The 13,497-nt window shown below is 42.6% G+C and overlaps 1 protein-coding gene across 1 annotated transcript; it reads left to right on the top strand.

The window, feature by feature from the left end:
• Positions 1 to 6,741: 6,741 nt before the first annotated feature.
• Positions 6,742 to 10,591, top strand: LOC101780336 (uncharacterized methyltransferase At1g78140, chloroplastic; the record flags this gene model as incomplete). The annotated part of the gene is made up of 8 exons (XM_004974628.3): positions 6,742 to 6,909; positions 7,025 to 7,119; positions 7,192 to 7,323; positions 8,134 to 8,215; positions 8,856 to 9,046; positions 9,222 to 9,333; positions 10,017 to 10,121; positions 10,273 to 10,591. Coding segments are annotated over 8 exons (1,026 nt in total), but the record flags the coding sequence as incomplete, so codon positions are not given.
• Between the last annotated feature and the right edge of the window lie 2,906 nt (positions 10,592 to 13,497).

Below are 13,497 nucleotides of genomic sequence, written 5' to 3'. Positions count from 1 at the left end.
TCCGCCAGCCGCCCCGCCCTACCCACCGGCACCCGCCAGCCCGGCCTGCCCGCCGCCCGCCATCGCCGCCTACAGCCGCCCGCTACCACCACCTCACCTCGCCCCGCCGGTGAACCTCACTACGCCGGTGAGGGGCGAGTGGAGGGGGGAGGGGAGGGGAGGCAGTGCTCGAGCTCCTGCTGCGGACGGAGATAGAGGAAGAAGGAGCTAGAGAGGATAAGGAGAGATGAAGGAGCTGAGAGAGGATAAGGGGCCTGTTGCGCATGCCTTGCTTTATTTTCTCTGGGACGGTGGCGCGATGGCTTTAGTACCGGGTGGGAAGTCCACCCGGTACTAAAGGTCACCTATTAGTACCGGGTGGAGGACTTTCCACCCGGTACGAAAGAGCCTCCGGGGATCCTAAATTTGGATCCGGTACTAATGCTAATATTAGTACCGGGTTTAAATGTGACCGATACTTAAGAGAGTGGACTAGAGGCCCATTTCATAGTAGCGTGTGCTTGGTGGCATACAGTCTCCGAGGATCGTCGATCGTCCAAACAAGCTGCAATTTCAGCATCAGTTTGCCCTGCACGATGCAGAGACATGGTTCAAAGGATAACATTCAGGGTAGCACAGAGCCAGAGACAACAAAATTCGAATATGAAATATCATTTTGGTTCAATCTAATATGAGCGACGCAAAAAGTGTATTTTCACTTGGCAAAACTGTAACTTGGTCGACCGACAAGTGAAACAGCTGAGAGCGAAGTAGATTGATTCTTGCTCTGAATTTTCTGAACGATGATGAAACTGAAGAATATTCGGTTTCTTAGGGGTGCCGGAGATGGATGTCAGCCATCTTGGTCTCGCTGAAGAGCCAGTCTGCCAGGGCCCAGGGGATGTCGAACTTGAATTGGATAGAGTCAGTAGCTTCGGCGTACTTTTTGCAAAGCCTCCTCAAGCAATGCATCTCTGGAGAAACTGGAAAACATGCTTTAAGCAACAAAAATAATTGCCGATCAGTCAAAGTTATGTGTTCACTAGACATTAGCAGGCAAATGATGAAAGGAATGTACATTTACCTGGAGGACTAGAAGCCTACTAGAACCCAATTATAATGCGGTCAGGGTACTCATCAGGATTCCTTTGAAAATGCATTTACTCATCATGTGGCTCCCAACAAACAGGTATGTCAAAAATAGTTGCACGCTTGGAGTACTAGAGGAGCTGAAGTCGTTTTGTATTGAGAAGTTGGAGAAAAAATAATAGCTCCTCTAGCTTCTCCTAATTTTAGGAGAAGCTTGAGCCTTGCCAAAAGGGTTTAAAGTTTGTGAGCTCGGTTTAAAGCTTTGAGCCTCTTTGGTAGTGCTTCGAAGCCAGAGTCCTACCAAACAGATAAACTAAAAATAGCTCCACACATGAAACATTAGATGAGCCGGAGCCATTTTCTACTGAGAAGCTGGAGAAAAAAAACCTGTCAAAGGGGGGCTCTCTCGGGCTTTGATTTTTTTTAAGGCCTATTTAAATCCAACAGTCTGAACAATTATGGCCCACTGACTTCTCATTGAGAGGATGTGGCCCATTAAATAAAAGGAATGTTGGAGCAAATCGTGCGCGAGGTAGTCGGCCCATCAGCACTTGGGCGAAGCTTCAGAGACCCATTGCCGCGCGTAACGGTGGGCTACATGCAGTTTCCGTGTGCTGGCTAAGTAATATAGCTTTAAAGACTATTAAGCCCGACTACTGGCCGGTATGTAAATTTAACATTTCGAAATATTACATTCAATATTTTCTAAGAAATAGATCAACATTTAAAAATACTACATTCAACATTTTTAAAAAATGTATACATTTTCAACATTTTTCACAACCCGTTTCAACATTTTGAAAAATGGATTCAACATTTATGCATCAACATTTTAAAAAAAAGTAGTCGTGGCTTCTTCTCCGACGCCGACACAGGCGCACGACAAGCCGGCAGGCGGAGCGTGTGGCCGCAGGCGAGAGCTGGGGGAGGCGCAGCGGGGCTCGGAGCTGCAGGCAGGAGCGGCGGTGCGCATGGCCATGAGCGGTGCGGTGGGGCTCCAAGCAGCGGCACATGGGGCCGCAGCGCGTATGAGCAGCCGGGGCAGCGTGTGGCGGAACCGCCCAACTTAAACTGGTTTAAGTGCGCCTAATCACTGTCGGGACGGCAATTATCCGAAACGCACTTAAAACAGTATAAGTCCGGTAGTCCATCGAGTGTCCCTAGGACTCCTCGAAATATCCACGACGTGTTTCGTAGCCATACACCAGGATCGCTTCCACGATGGGAAGGCATCAACAAATATTACATTTTTACACACATAGCGAGGTGCGAATTATTACAGGCCATAGTTTGAAACAAACTTAATAATGCAGGTTAGAGCAGTTCTAAGAGTTTAAAACATAAACTAATCCAGGTGAAAGATAAACATCTGAGTTTTATTCCTAGGGTACCATGAGACTCATAATAATACCCTAGTTCTTCGGGGCTTCTCCTTCGGCAGGCTCCTGCTGCGGCTCTGAAATAGCAACGAGGGATTCCCCTGAGTACGGGGTACATAGCAAGACTAACCCGACTAACCAGTATAATAGTTTTTCCGAAACTGAATGCTAGCTGTTTAATGTACTGGCTGACTCACATTTTGCTAAAAGAGCTTACTATAAGTGAAACCATAACTTTATCTTTTAATTCAAGTTGAGTTGTTACCTAACCAATCTAGATGGCTAAAAAGAAATATTTTTGCAATCAGTAAGAATTAAGTCATACAACATATTAATTTCGGAAAAACATTACATTCATTAGATTACACTACGATGCTTAACGGTGATCAAGTGCATTCATAACTGAGAATTGCGGCGATCCGGATCAATTTACATCCTGCAGGAGAGCACCCTGACCACCAGCTATGTACAACTGTCCAGGTTGTACATAACGACCTTTCGATTAGCGTACCCAAAGATTGGGAATAAGACTACCCGAACCTAGGGACGCACCCCCACATGGGACCCCACGTCTGGCCCGATCTCCATGTGAGTTTCAGGCTACGCCCCTACCATTCTCCAGCACGCCAAGCACGGGTACGAAATATTCCCGATCAGAGAGTCTACTAACCTACCGGGCTTTACTGGTCTCATACCCAGTAAGTAACCAGGTGATATTCACTTGATCAAAGGTTAAGACAATGATCAGGCCTTAACCAAATTAATCTAGCAGACAGAACTAACATCTCTAGCTTCTATCTGCTTTTCAGAATTCCAAGCTAGCTTTCCTTAACTAGTATGTATGATCCAACAATTTACCTTAGAGCTAAGTAACCAAGTTACTTAAAGTATCTAAGCATTGCCAAACATGGGTTAATTACTAATTATTGAACAAGTGGAAAAGATGTCCTTAAAACAAGGTAGGATCATGCACAAGAATAGGTTTCAATCAACTCCTAGACTTAATGCATTCATATGGAAAATAACCAATAATTGGACACATGAAATAATAACTCCAAAGTAGATAGGTATAGATGCACCGGGGCTTGCCTTGATCTGTAAAAATGTTAGCGTTGTCCGACGGACTGGCTTCACAGGGGATCAATTCAACGATCTCCTCAAACTCCGAAGGTCCTTCAGATAATTCCAAGACTTCCACTTCTTGTGCTTCGGTGTCTACGATATAGTGCATGCAGGGGTTAGTGATGCAACTTTTTAAATACAAGTCTATAAAACTTTCCTTCATGATAAAGTTGCAAGCCAACAAGTAACTTCACAACTTATCATGATAAAGCTGCAAGTCAACACACATTTACCCCTAAAAGATTAACCCACCATTTTTATTTTCTTTACTAATCCTACCTTAGGCCTTTTCTTTTATTTTTAGAAAACATTATAAATATTTTCTAATCTCAAAATCTAATTCCTATGGGTTAATAATAATTTGTGAATATGAAAATATTATTCAATATTTTATGCATTTAATAAAGGTTAAGTATTTATTTAAATACCTTAATAAAAATGCATTAAATAAATACCTAAATTTTATTATTTTTCCTAAGGTGTAAGAATTTAAATGCATAAAGAAAAATAAAACAATCCTAACAAAATTGGTTTCACTAATTTTGGACACTCCTAGAAATTCTTGTAATTTAAATGGTGAAACCTGAATTTACACTAATTATCTAATAAAAGGAAAACCTAAGATTATCCAAATAACCCGGCCCAACTTTTCTCACTCGTCTCCTCCCTACCCTCTCTCATTCGTGCTGGGCCCGCAGCACTGGTCCACCTACTCCCCCTCTCTACCTTACCCGCCCGCCCACCTTCTCCTGCGCTGGAACCGCTGGACCGGCCCAGCTACACCTCCCTCCCTTCCTATTCGACTCGCCACCCCACCGGCCCACCTCCTTTTCCCTAAACCATCCGTCGGCCCTCCTACTCTTTCCCCCTCTTCTTCTGACGCGCGGGCCTCTAGCGTCAGCACCATCTTCTTCCCCGCGCCAAAAACAGGGCGCGGCAGGGGGCAGCGCGGCTTGACGGCCGGCGCCCTGCCGGCGATGGGGCCGGGTTGGGGAGGCATCCCCAAGCCACAGCGCACCCGTGGGTGGTGGTGGCCCCCTGGGAGACAGCCGGAGCTGGCCTCTCCACGGCGGCAGGCGGCTTGACCGGCGACCGACCGTGGCCAAGCACGGCAATGGCACCACACGGCCCTTTGACTACTCCTACAGCTTCCTAGTGACCTACGGACTTACCCAAGGCTTACCACAAGGAGGGAAAGCGGCGGCAAGGAAGAGCTCACCGTGAGTAGGGAGTTAGGCGGCGGCGGACGGAAACGGCGGCAGCTAAGAGCTCACCGGCGGGGAAGTTGGACAACGAGTAGGCACGGTGGTCAGGAAGGTGTTGGTGGGGATGTAGGTGAAAGGAATTGGGGCGAGAGGCGGTGAAGCTGTGGAAAATGGCCGGCGGCAGGAGCTCTGCTTGCGGCGGTAAAAATGGTAGCACAGTAAACAGATGAGAGCGGCGGCGGGAGGAGTAAATATACAAAATTTTCACCGCTTGCATGAGTGCCACCGTGGCCTAGCTATAGACTTGCGTGGGTGAGGAGGTGGCCCTATGCGCCGAGCTGGATGACAGGCAAGAGTGCCAGCGGCGACACGTCTCTGCTCTACTGTTCGCTCTCCCCCCGCCCCCCTCTCTTACTCCGAAAGTTCAATCCTTTAAAACGGTTGATTTCAAATCCTACGATCCTAAGGTCCTTTAGGCAAACTTGTAGATAAACTCAAACTCTTCAATTGATATATTGGCTTTCACCCGAGATAATTGCTCTAAGGTCGAGATCTTTAAGCTCTAAGTCCAAGCTGAACTGAATTGTTTTGAATTTGGTTCAGTTCGACAGGTACTGTAACAGTGCCATTTGCCCTCTTTTTGACTTAATTTGAGTAGCTAAATCTGGCTCCAAATAGTTCAACCATTAACTATTCATGCTCTACAACTAACAGGGATTCCATTTTGCACATGAACTAATATACCTTTTGCATTATATTTTTCTGAATTTTGCTCCAAACATGGTCAATTGCTGCTGTTTCAGACTTGGAGAAAATTCAGTTTCAGTAACTAGGTCGAAACTGCCAGAGTGCTGATTTTGAATTCCAATTTGAATTTGATCCCTTCACTTTCTCTGATCAAAAACATCCTACTAAACATGTCCAAAGATCATACTTCACTATTGTTTAAACACCTTTGTCCACTTACCTGGAAAATTAGGCAGAAATCAATTTCCAAGTTGGATACTTGTAATGTTTTTCAGAATGGCCTATTTTCGGATGGGGAACAGTAACTTGGTTTATTCCCTTTTTCAATTGCATTCTTGAGGAGTTTAAGACTGGATTTAGTCTCCAACTTCATTCCCTTGAGTTCTAAACATTCTCAAACCTCAACTTCATATTTTTGCTCAATTTTTCTGAATTTAAATTTTCAAATTGCAACTTTTAGTTAAATTCAACTTGAATTTGACTTTGAGTCAATTTCCTTCCTTTTTCTCCACCAATCATCAGTAGCTTTTCATTGTCATCATTAGGCTGTCTAAACATGAGGTGTTACACAGCGGCGGTCCTAGCCGCAAGTAGCATGCCTCGGGCAGGGAGCGGTGGAGTCGCGCGCGTGCGCAGCATGGATCCGGCCGGCAACACGCACGGGTGAGTAAGTGGTGGTGGCGGTGGTGGTTGGCTGGGGAGGTGATAGGGTTTGGGATGGTGAGGGCGCGCGCACGAATTTCAATCAACGAAAGTCATATGACTAACGGGCTAGCCCGGAATGCGTAAGGTGTGTCTAAATGGGACCATGCAATTTAGATCCGTGTGCCTCAGGATGCCATACAGGATTGGCTACCTCAGAGCGATGGGCCCAAGTCCACCCACTACACATTTGTTTTCAGACCTTCCACCCACTACACATAAAACAGCGTCTTCTTTTCCTGGGCCGGCCCACGAATGGAGGGACGTCGCTTTCAATCTGCGCGTGCGCGGCGTTTGCGTAGGAAACATTTTGGGCCATGCAATTTGCGTGGAAACATTCAGGGGGCCGGACGCGGAAACTAATCATCGTGTACGACATAGGTCATGGGCCCTGTACGGCTTACGGTGATTAATTTCCGCTTCCGGCCAGCCCAACTGCCCAAAATGTTTCCACGAAAAGAGCGTGATTAGCTACGAACATTATGAAAAACGCGAGCTGACATTTGAACGGAAGTTAAATATCCTCCCTCCCTGCCGTTCGGATTCCACTTCGACTCCTCCCTCGACGCCCACCCCTCCACCACCTCTCCCAACCTCCTTCCAAGGCGGCCACCCCCGCAGCAGCTCCCCCGCGCGCGAGCGTCCCACCCACCGTCACGGCCGACGCGCCCGACGAGGAAGTCGCGGTGAGTGCCCCCGACCTGCCCCACCCCTCTGAGTCTCTGAGGCATTCTGTCGAGCAGGCAAAGAGCCCACTCGGACCCCACGCTCTGCGGCAAGTGAATATGGTAGCATTTTCAGGAACTTTTGGTCGAAACGGTGCCGGAGATGAAGCTGAGCAAGCTGGCGTGCCCAATCTGCTACTACCCCTTCGTGAGCGCGAGCGATCAGTCAGGGTAAGCGGAATTTTCGTATTTTGTCTCGCTACCACCAATTGATCCCCAGTCTGACTGTTTGTTCCTTTATAGTGATGCTTCTAGTCTGGAGTGTTCTACCTGCAAAAAAGTCTACCCAAATAAGCAGGATTACTGGGATCTTACAGTAGCAGTTGGTTCAACCGAGTACACGGAGTCCATGCCTGCAGCGACGGAGTTATTCAGGTAAAGAGGATTGTTTCTTCTGGGATTCGTTAGCTTGGTGAGTTTGGCTGAAATGAGGGGCTGCAGGAATTAACAGAGGAAATTTGATCTGCAGCAACTTGGGAATTGTAGTGTCTCCGGGGTGACCCCTTGTTTACTTCACCCCTAACTCCCAACTTTGACACTATGCAAAAAGAAGATTCCTCATCACATCAAACTTACGGTACATGCATGGAGTACTAAATGTAGACGAAATTAAAAACTAATTGCACAGTTTTGTTGTACTTTGCGAGACGAATCTTTTAAGCCTAATTAGTCAATATTTGGATAATAATTCACAAATACAAACGAAACGCTACAGTGTGCTACAGTGCTGTAACAGTAATTTGGCACCTCCCAAATTTGCCAAGTAAACAAGGGGTCAAATTAAGGGCATGATTCACTGGGTCTTCTTTTTCAGATGAGCATGATTCACAGTCTCTGCTTCAGTTCTCTGAGAATTGCAATTCTTTTAATAATTACTCCTAACTAATGCTGAAAACATGCCAATGGCACCTCTAAATCAATAGTGCAAGAACTCTTCACGTCTTTATAAAACCTTAAAAATGTCACATCAGACAAGATTTGTTGCCCATAGAGACATAGGGAATGATCGAGTAAATGTCGGTTCAGAAATAGATCCAGTAAAAGGTCACAAGTTGTTACTAGTATCAATGTCTGCTGAACTGTTTCTGCTTGGGAGCAGGGGGACCAAGAATATAACTCTGCTTTTGTAAATTATTAGTTCTACCAAAATTATTTCTTCGTCCTTACAGATGAATATTTGAACAGGACTTCGCTGGTATCATTCCTTTACGAGAGAGGATGGCGCCAAACGTTCAGATGGGGTGGTTTCCCGGGCCGAACGAGAGAGGTCATACTCTTAATTATATTCGGCCTGTTCGCTTCAGCTTATTCAGCCGGCTTATCAGCCACCAAACAGTGTTTTCCTCTCACAACAAATCAGCCGTTTCAGCTTTTCAGCCGGCTTATAAGCTGAAGCGAACAGGCCCATTGTATGCATAAGGATGTTCAATTCCATCTGTCAAACAGTCTCACAGTCATCACTATGTAGTTTGATTAGTAGCTTACCTTTCTTTCCCAATGAGGAAAATATGGTACTCGAGCTATGTCAATCAGTACTTGTCTGGTGGTAAGCTGCAACAAGTCATTAAAAAATATGATCACCGTATTTTACTTAAACCTGAGCATTTTCTGGGAATTGCCATGCTAGGAAAAAAAAGGCCTTGTTGCATTCAGGTTGGGCCCATTTTAACTGTTGGGCTGCTGATGCTGAGGCACCAGGCCTGTTCATTTTCAGGTGAGCTGGGTATTGTTGGCCATGATGCAGCCTTGCCCATAGTAACTAAGAATCTAAAATGTCATTCTTAGCTTGGCCCTAAACCCACAATCCAGGCTTGATCCAGGTTCAATTTATTTAGCAGGTTAGGTGTGCATTTAAGCATTATGAGCATACAATTTTGCAGACTTTCTGAACATCGCTATACCTGCAGTTTGAAATGGCAAAAACTTATTTGAATCCAACTATTGGAGGGACTATTGTTGATGCGAGTTGTGGAAGTGGCCTGTTTTCAAGATTATTTATTAAGAGTGGATTATATTCTCTTGTTGTGGCATTAGATTTCTCAGAGAATATGTTGAAGCAGTGCAAAGAATATGTCGAGCACGAAAACATTTCAGATGAGTATGGCTTTGATCATTAGTTTTCTTTCTGTAACTTTGTCATGTTTTATTCACAGTAACCATTTATTCCGTCATGTCACTATGTCAGTATTCATGCCATCTAATTGCGTGTCCGTGGTTATTAGTTTATTATAATGTCAAATGCAAACTCTAATTTTCCTCTGCTTCTGTTTCAGGAGATTAGCATTGGTGAGGGCTGACATATCCAGGCTCCCTTTTGTGAATGGCTCAATTGATGCCGTGCATGCAGGTGCTGCAATTCATTGTTGGCCATCCCCATCTTGTGCTGTAAGATCGATACTTGAATCGCATATCACAAACAAAAAATTCTCATTGGTTTACGTGTTTCTTAATTGCATCATCATGTATGTTCTGTATTAACCATCATAAATGAGTGCTCCTGTTGTGGAAGATAATTTAGCAAAATTTAAGAGTTATCTAACTCGTCCTCCCTAGGAGGCGGTGAGTAGTTTAGATCTTAATTCTTGCCCTCTAACTGGTGATGCGGCTATGCCTTTGTAGCCAACCCCTAAACACGAGATGCTAACATATTGAATTAACGTTTCGTAAAAAAAAAACATATTGAATTAACAAACTAACCCCTAACGCGAGATGCTGACAGATTGAATTAACAAATTAACAACCTGAACTAACTGGTCTTATCCTCCTAATATATATCATGGTACAAACCAATTCTAGACCAACGTAGGATAATGTTGCGGCTGGTTGATGCTGCTACCTACTGCCAAACTGGTGGCCCTGGACTTGACCATGATGCCATAACAACTCCACATTCTTCCGTGCACTCAAAGTTATGGCAGCATGCTAGTTTGCCTACATCCATACGAAATAGATGTAGGAAAACTACATGCTGCCATAGGATTAATTGGCATCCTCTTTACCCAATTTCTCTCCCCCGTACCTGGTGACGATTGGTGCAAGTTCTTATTATATTGATGATGTTTCCACAGGTTGCAGAAATTAGTAGAGTACTTCGTCCAGGGGGAGTTCTTGTTGCTTCTACTTTCGTAGAAGATATTCCACTAGCCATTCCGATATTGAGGATCGGACGCCCGGTAATGTCCTACTGCTAATCATCCACACGTAATGGTTTTCACGCGACAACAAGATATCAACTAACATCAAACGTCAAGTGATTCTTTAGTGTTTTGACACCTCCAAGTCAGCGCATGGGAGGTCAAACTTTCTCTTGGAATTATCTTGCAGTACATAAGCCGAATCACTGGCATGAATATCTTCTTATCCGAAGCGGAGCTTGAAGATCTCTGCAGAGCATGTGGCCTGGTTGATTTCGAATTTGTCAGGAATGGATTCTATATAATGTTCTCAGCTACTAAAGCAAGCTAATGAAAGAGCTGCAATCGTCCCGGAAGTCTATTCGGCTGCTGAGCCGTGCCTGACGGTGTGTGTGATGGGTTCCCCTTGCTCGGGGCTCGTTCTGTATTGGCGCTCTGGGTGTGTGTGTTGTTCCTCGCGCTACTCTATGTTCGCCAGCGTGCGTGATGTGCCTTTTCCTTTCCTGTTATCGTGTGAGTGCCTGTTTGGTTCCTTCGGTCCCTAGACTAAGGGGGTGTTTGGACGCAGGGTACTAAACTTTAGGAGGGGTCACATCGGATGTTCGGATACTAATTAGGAGAATTAAACATGAGCTAATTATAAAACTAACTGCAGAAACCCTATACTAATTCGCGAGACGAATCTATTAAGCCTAATTAATCCATCATTCGCAAATGGTTACTGTAGCACCACATTGTCAAATCATGAACTAATTAGGCTTAATAGATTCGTCTTGTGAATTAGACTCCATCTGTGTAATTAGTTTTATAATTAGACTATATTTAATACTCCTAACTAGTATCAAACATCCGATGTGGCAGGTACTAAAGTTATGAACCTGTATCCAAACAGGCCCTAAAGTTTATAGTTCAGGGACCTTTTAGTCCTTGGACTAAGGCCCTGTTTAGTTGCCCGATTTTGGACAACCAAAATCACTGTACCAGCACTGTAGCATATTGTAGTGTTTCGTTTGTATTTGTGAATTATTATCCAAATATTGACTAATTAGGCTCAAAAGATTCGTCTCGCAAAATACAACCAAACTGTGCAATTAGTTTTTTATTTCGTCTACATTCAGTACTCCATGCATGTACCGTAAGTTTGATGTGATGGAGAATCTTCTTTTGCATAGTGCCAAAGTTGAGATTTTGGGATAACTAAACAAGGCCTAAAGTTTATAGTTCAGGGACTAAAGGTCATTAAAACAGATGAACAAAGATCAAAATATCCCTAATCAATGCTCTGGGACTAGAGAACAATAATGGGAAATAGGACAATAATGAGAGGCAGGGGTATCCTCCTAGACCTTTAGTCCCTTTAGGGGGTGTTTGGTTCCACGGACTAAAGTTTAGTCCCTGTCACATCGAATGTTTAGATACTAATTAGAGTATTAAACATAAACTAATTACAAAACCAATTGCACAGATGGAGGCTAATTTGCGAGACGAATATATTAAGCCTAATTAATTCATGATTAGCACATATTTACTGTAGCATCACATTATTATATCATGGATTAATTAGCTCATCTGTGCAATTGATTTATAATTAGCTCATATTTAGTCATCCTAATTAGTATCTAAACATTCGATATGACAGTGACTAAATTTTAGTTCGTGGAACCAATTACTGCCTTAATCACCCCCAATGGACTAGAGGACTAATTCCTTTACTTTAGTCCTCCATTTAATCCCTCTGTTTGGAAGTTTAGGGAGACTAATTCATGATTAGCACATATTTATTAGTAGCATCACATTATTAAATCATAGATTAATTAGCTCATCGATGCAATTGGTTTTATAATTAGCTCATATTTAGTCCTCCTAATTAGTATCTAAACATTCAATATGATAGGGACTAAATTTTAGTTCGTGAAACCAATTACCGCCTTAATCACTCCCAAGGGACTAGAGGACTAATTCCTTAGTCCTCCATTTAATCCCTTCTATTTGGAAGTTTAGGGAGACTAATTCATGATTAGCACATATTTACTGTAGCATCACATTATTAAATTATAGATTAATTAGCTCATCTGTGCAATTGGTTTTATAATTAGCTCATATTTAGTCCTCCTAATTAGTATCTAAATATTCAATATGATAGGGACTAAATTTTAGTTCGTGAAACCAATTACCGCCTTAATCACTCCCAAGGGACTAGAGGACTAATTCCTTAGTCCTCCATTTAATCCCTTCTATTTGGAAGTTTAGGGAGACTTAAAAAGGTAGGACTAAACTTTAGTGACCTTAGTGTTCTAGGGTTAGAGCCCCCAGGCATGTAACGTGTTTGTCCTCATGTTAACGTCTCGTGATGTCAGATTCCAGCCCAACATCTGCACGTCAAAATCTTTCAACTGTAATATTAAGAACTTTTAAATCATGTATAGAGAAACTATTATGTGTAGGGTAAAAAAAATGAAATAGCAGCATGCCAAATAAATATATGATGTACAACCAAACTTTTGAGAAGCTAGTTGAACTCTTCCTACTTGAACTCTATAAACTTTAGATTTTGTATACAAACATTTAAACATATGAGCTTTTAATCTATAGATAAAAAAAACTTTCTACTTAAATATTTAAAACTTTAAATCATGTACAAACTGCACAAGTTTCCTACTTGAACGTACTAACTTTCTGGTCACTAAGAAATAGTTTATGAACAAACTCCAAACTTTGCACTTCAACTTAAAATAACTGTAGCTATTCCAAATTTGTACTATAACAATAATAGCTTTGTATTGCCATTTGCCAATCCCAAAATTTTGTATAACAAATTTTAGAATTTTCTACCAGCACATTAAAACTTCATACTCCAAGATATGAAACTTAGAAACTTTGTATTCCAAATTCATGAAGTTTCAAGTCACTTAGCAAAAGGTTTTTTTACAAATAAATTTCAAACTTCACACTATATAAACCTGCCACTAGCACATTACAAACTTTATACGCTCAAGTCTAAAACTTTATAATTCAAACCTTAAACTTACAATTCAGAAACTTTCTACTAGTACGTTACAAGCTTTATATTTCACTATGAATTTAGGAACTTTCAACAAAGCAAATATAAACTTTGAGAATTTAAACTCAAAACTTTGTAATTTTGTTCAAAATTTTAGGTAGAAAAAATGCACAGATTACCGGACAAAGGTCTATTGCATACACCATGGCAAGAACATTAAATTACTTGAAATTCAAAAGGTTTCAAATCAAAATATTCAACACTTTCTAAACTCACCAACTTTGAAATCGTATATAGAAATCTTTGTATTTAGAATTATTTTTTTTAAATCATATATTCCTCCATATCCCTCTTTCAAGCGAAATTTGAAAACTTTGTGCATAACTTTATAGCTATTTGAGAAGTACATAACTA

Source organism: Setaria italica, chromosome VI (genome assembly GCF_000263155.2).
Source record: "Setaria italica strain Yugu1 chromosome VI, Setaria_italica_v2.0, whole genome shotgun sequence".
Lineage (NCBI taxonomy): Eukaryota > Viridiplantae > Streptophyta > Magnoliopsida > Poales > Poaceae > Setaria > Setaria italica.
This window is presented reverse-complemented; position numbering and strand designations above follow the sequence as displayed.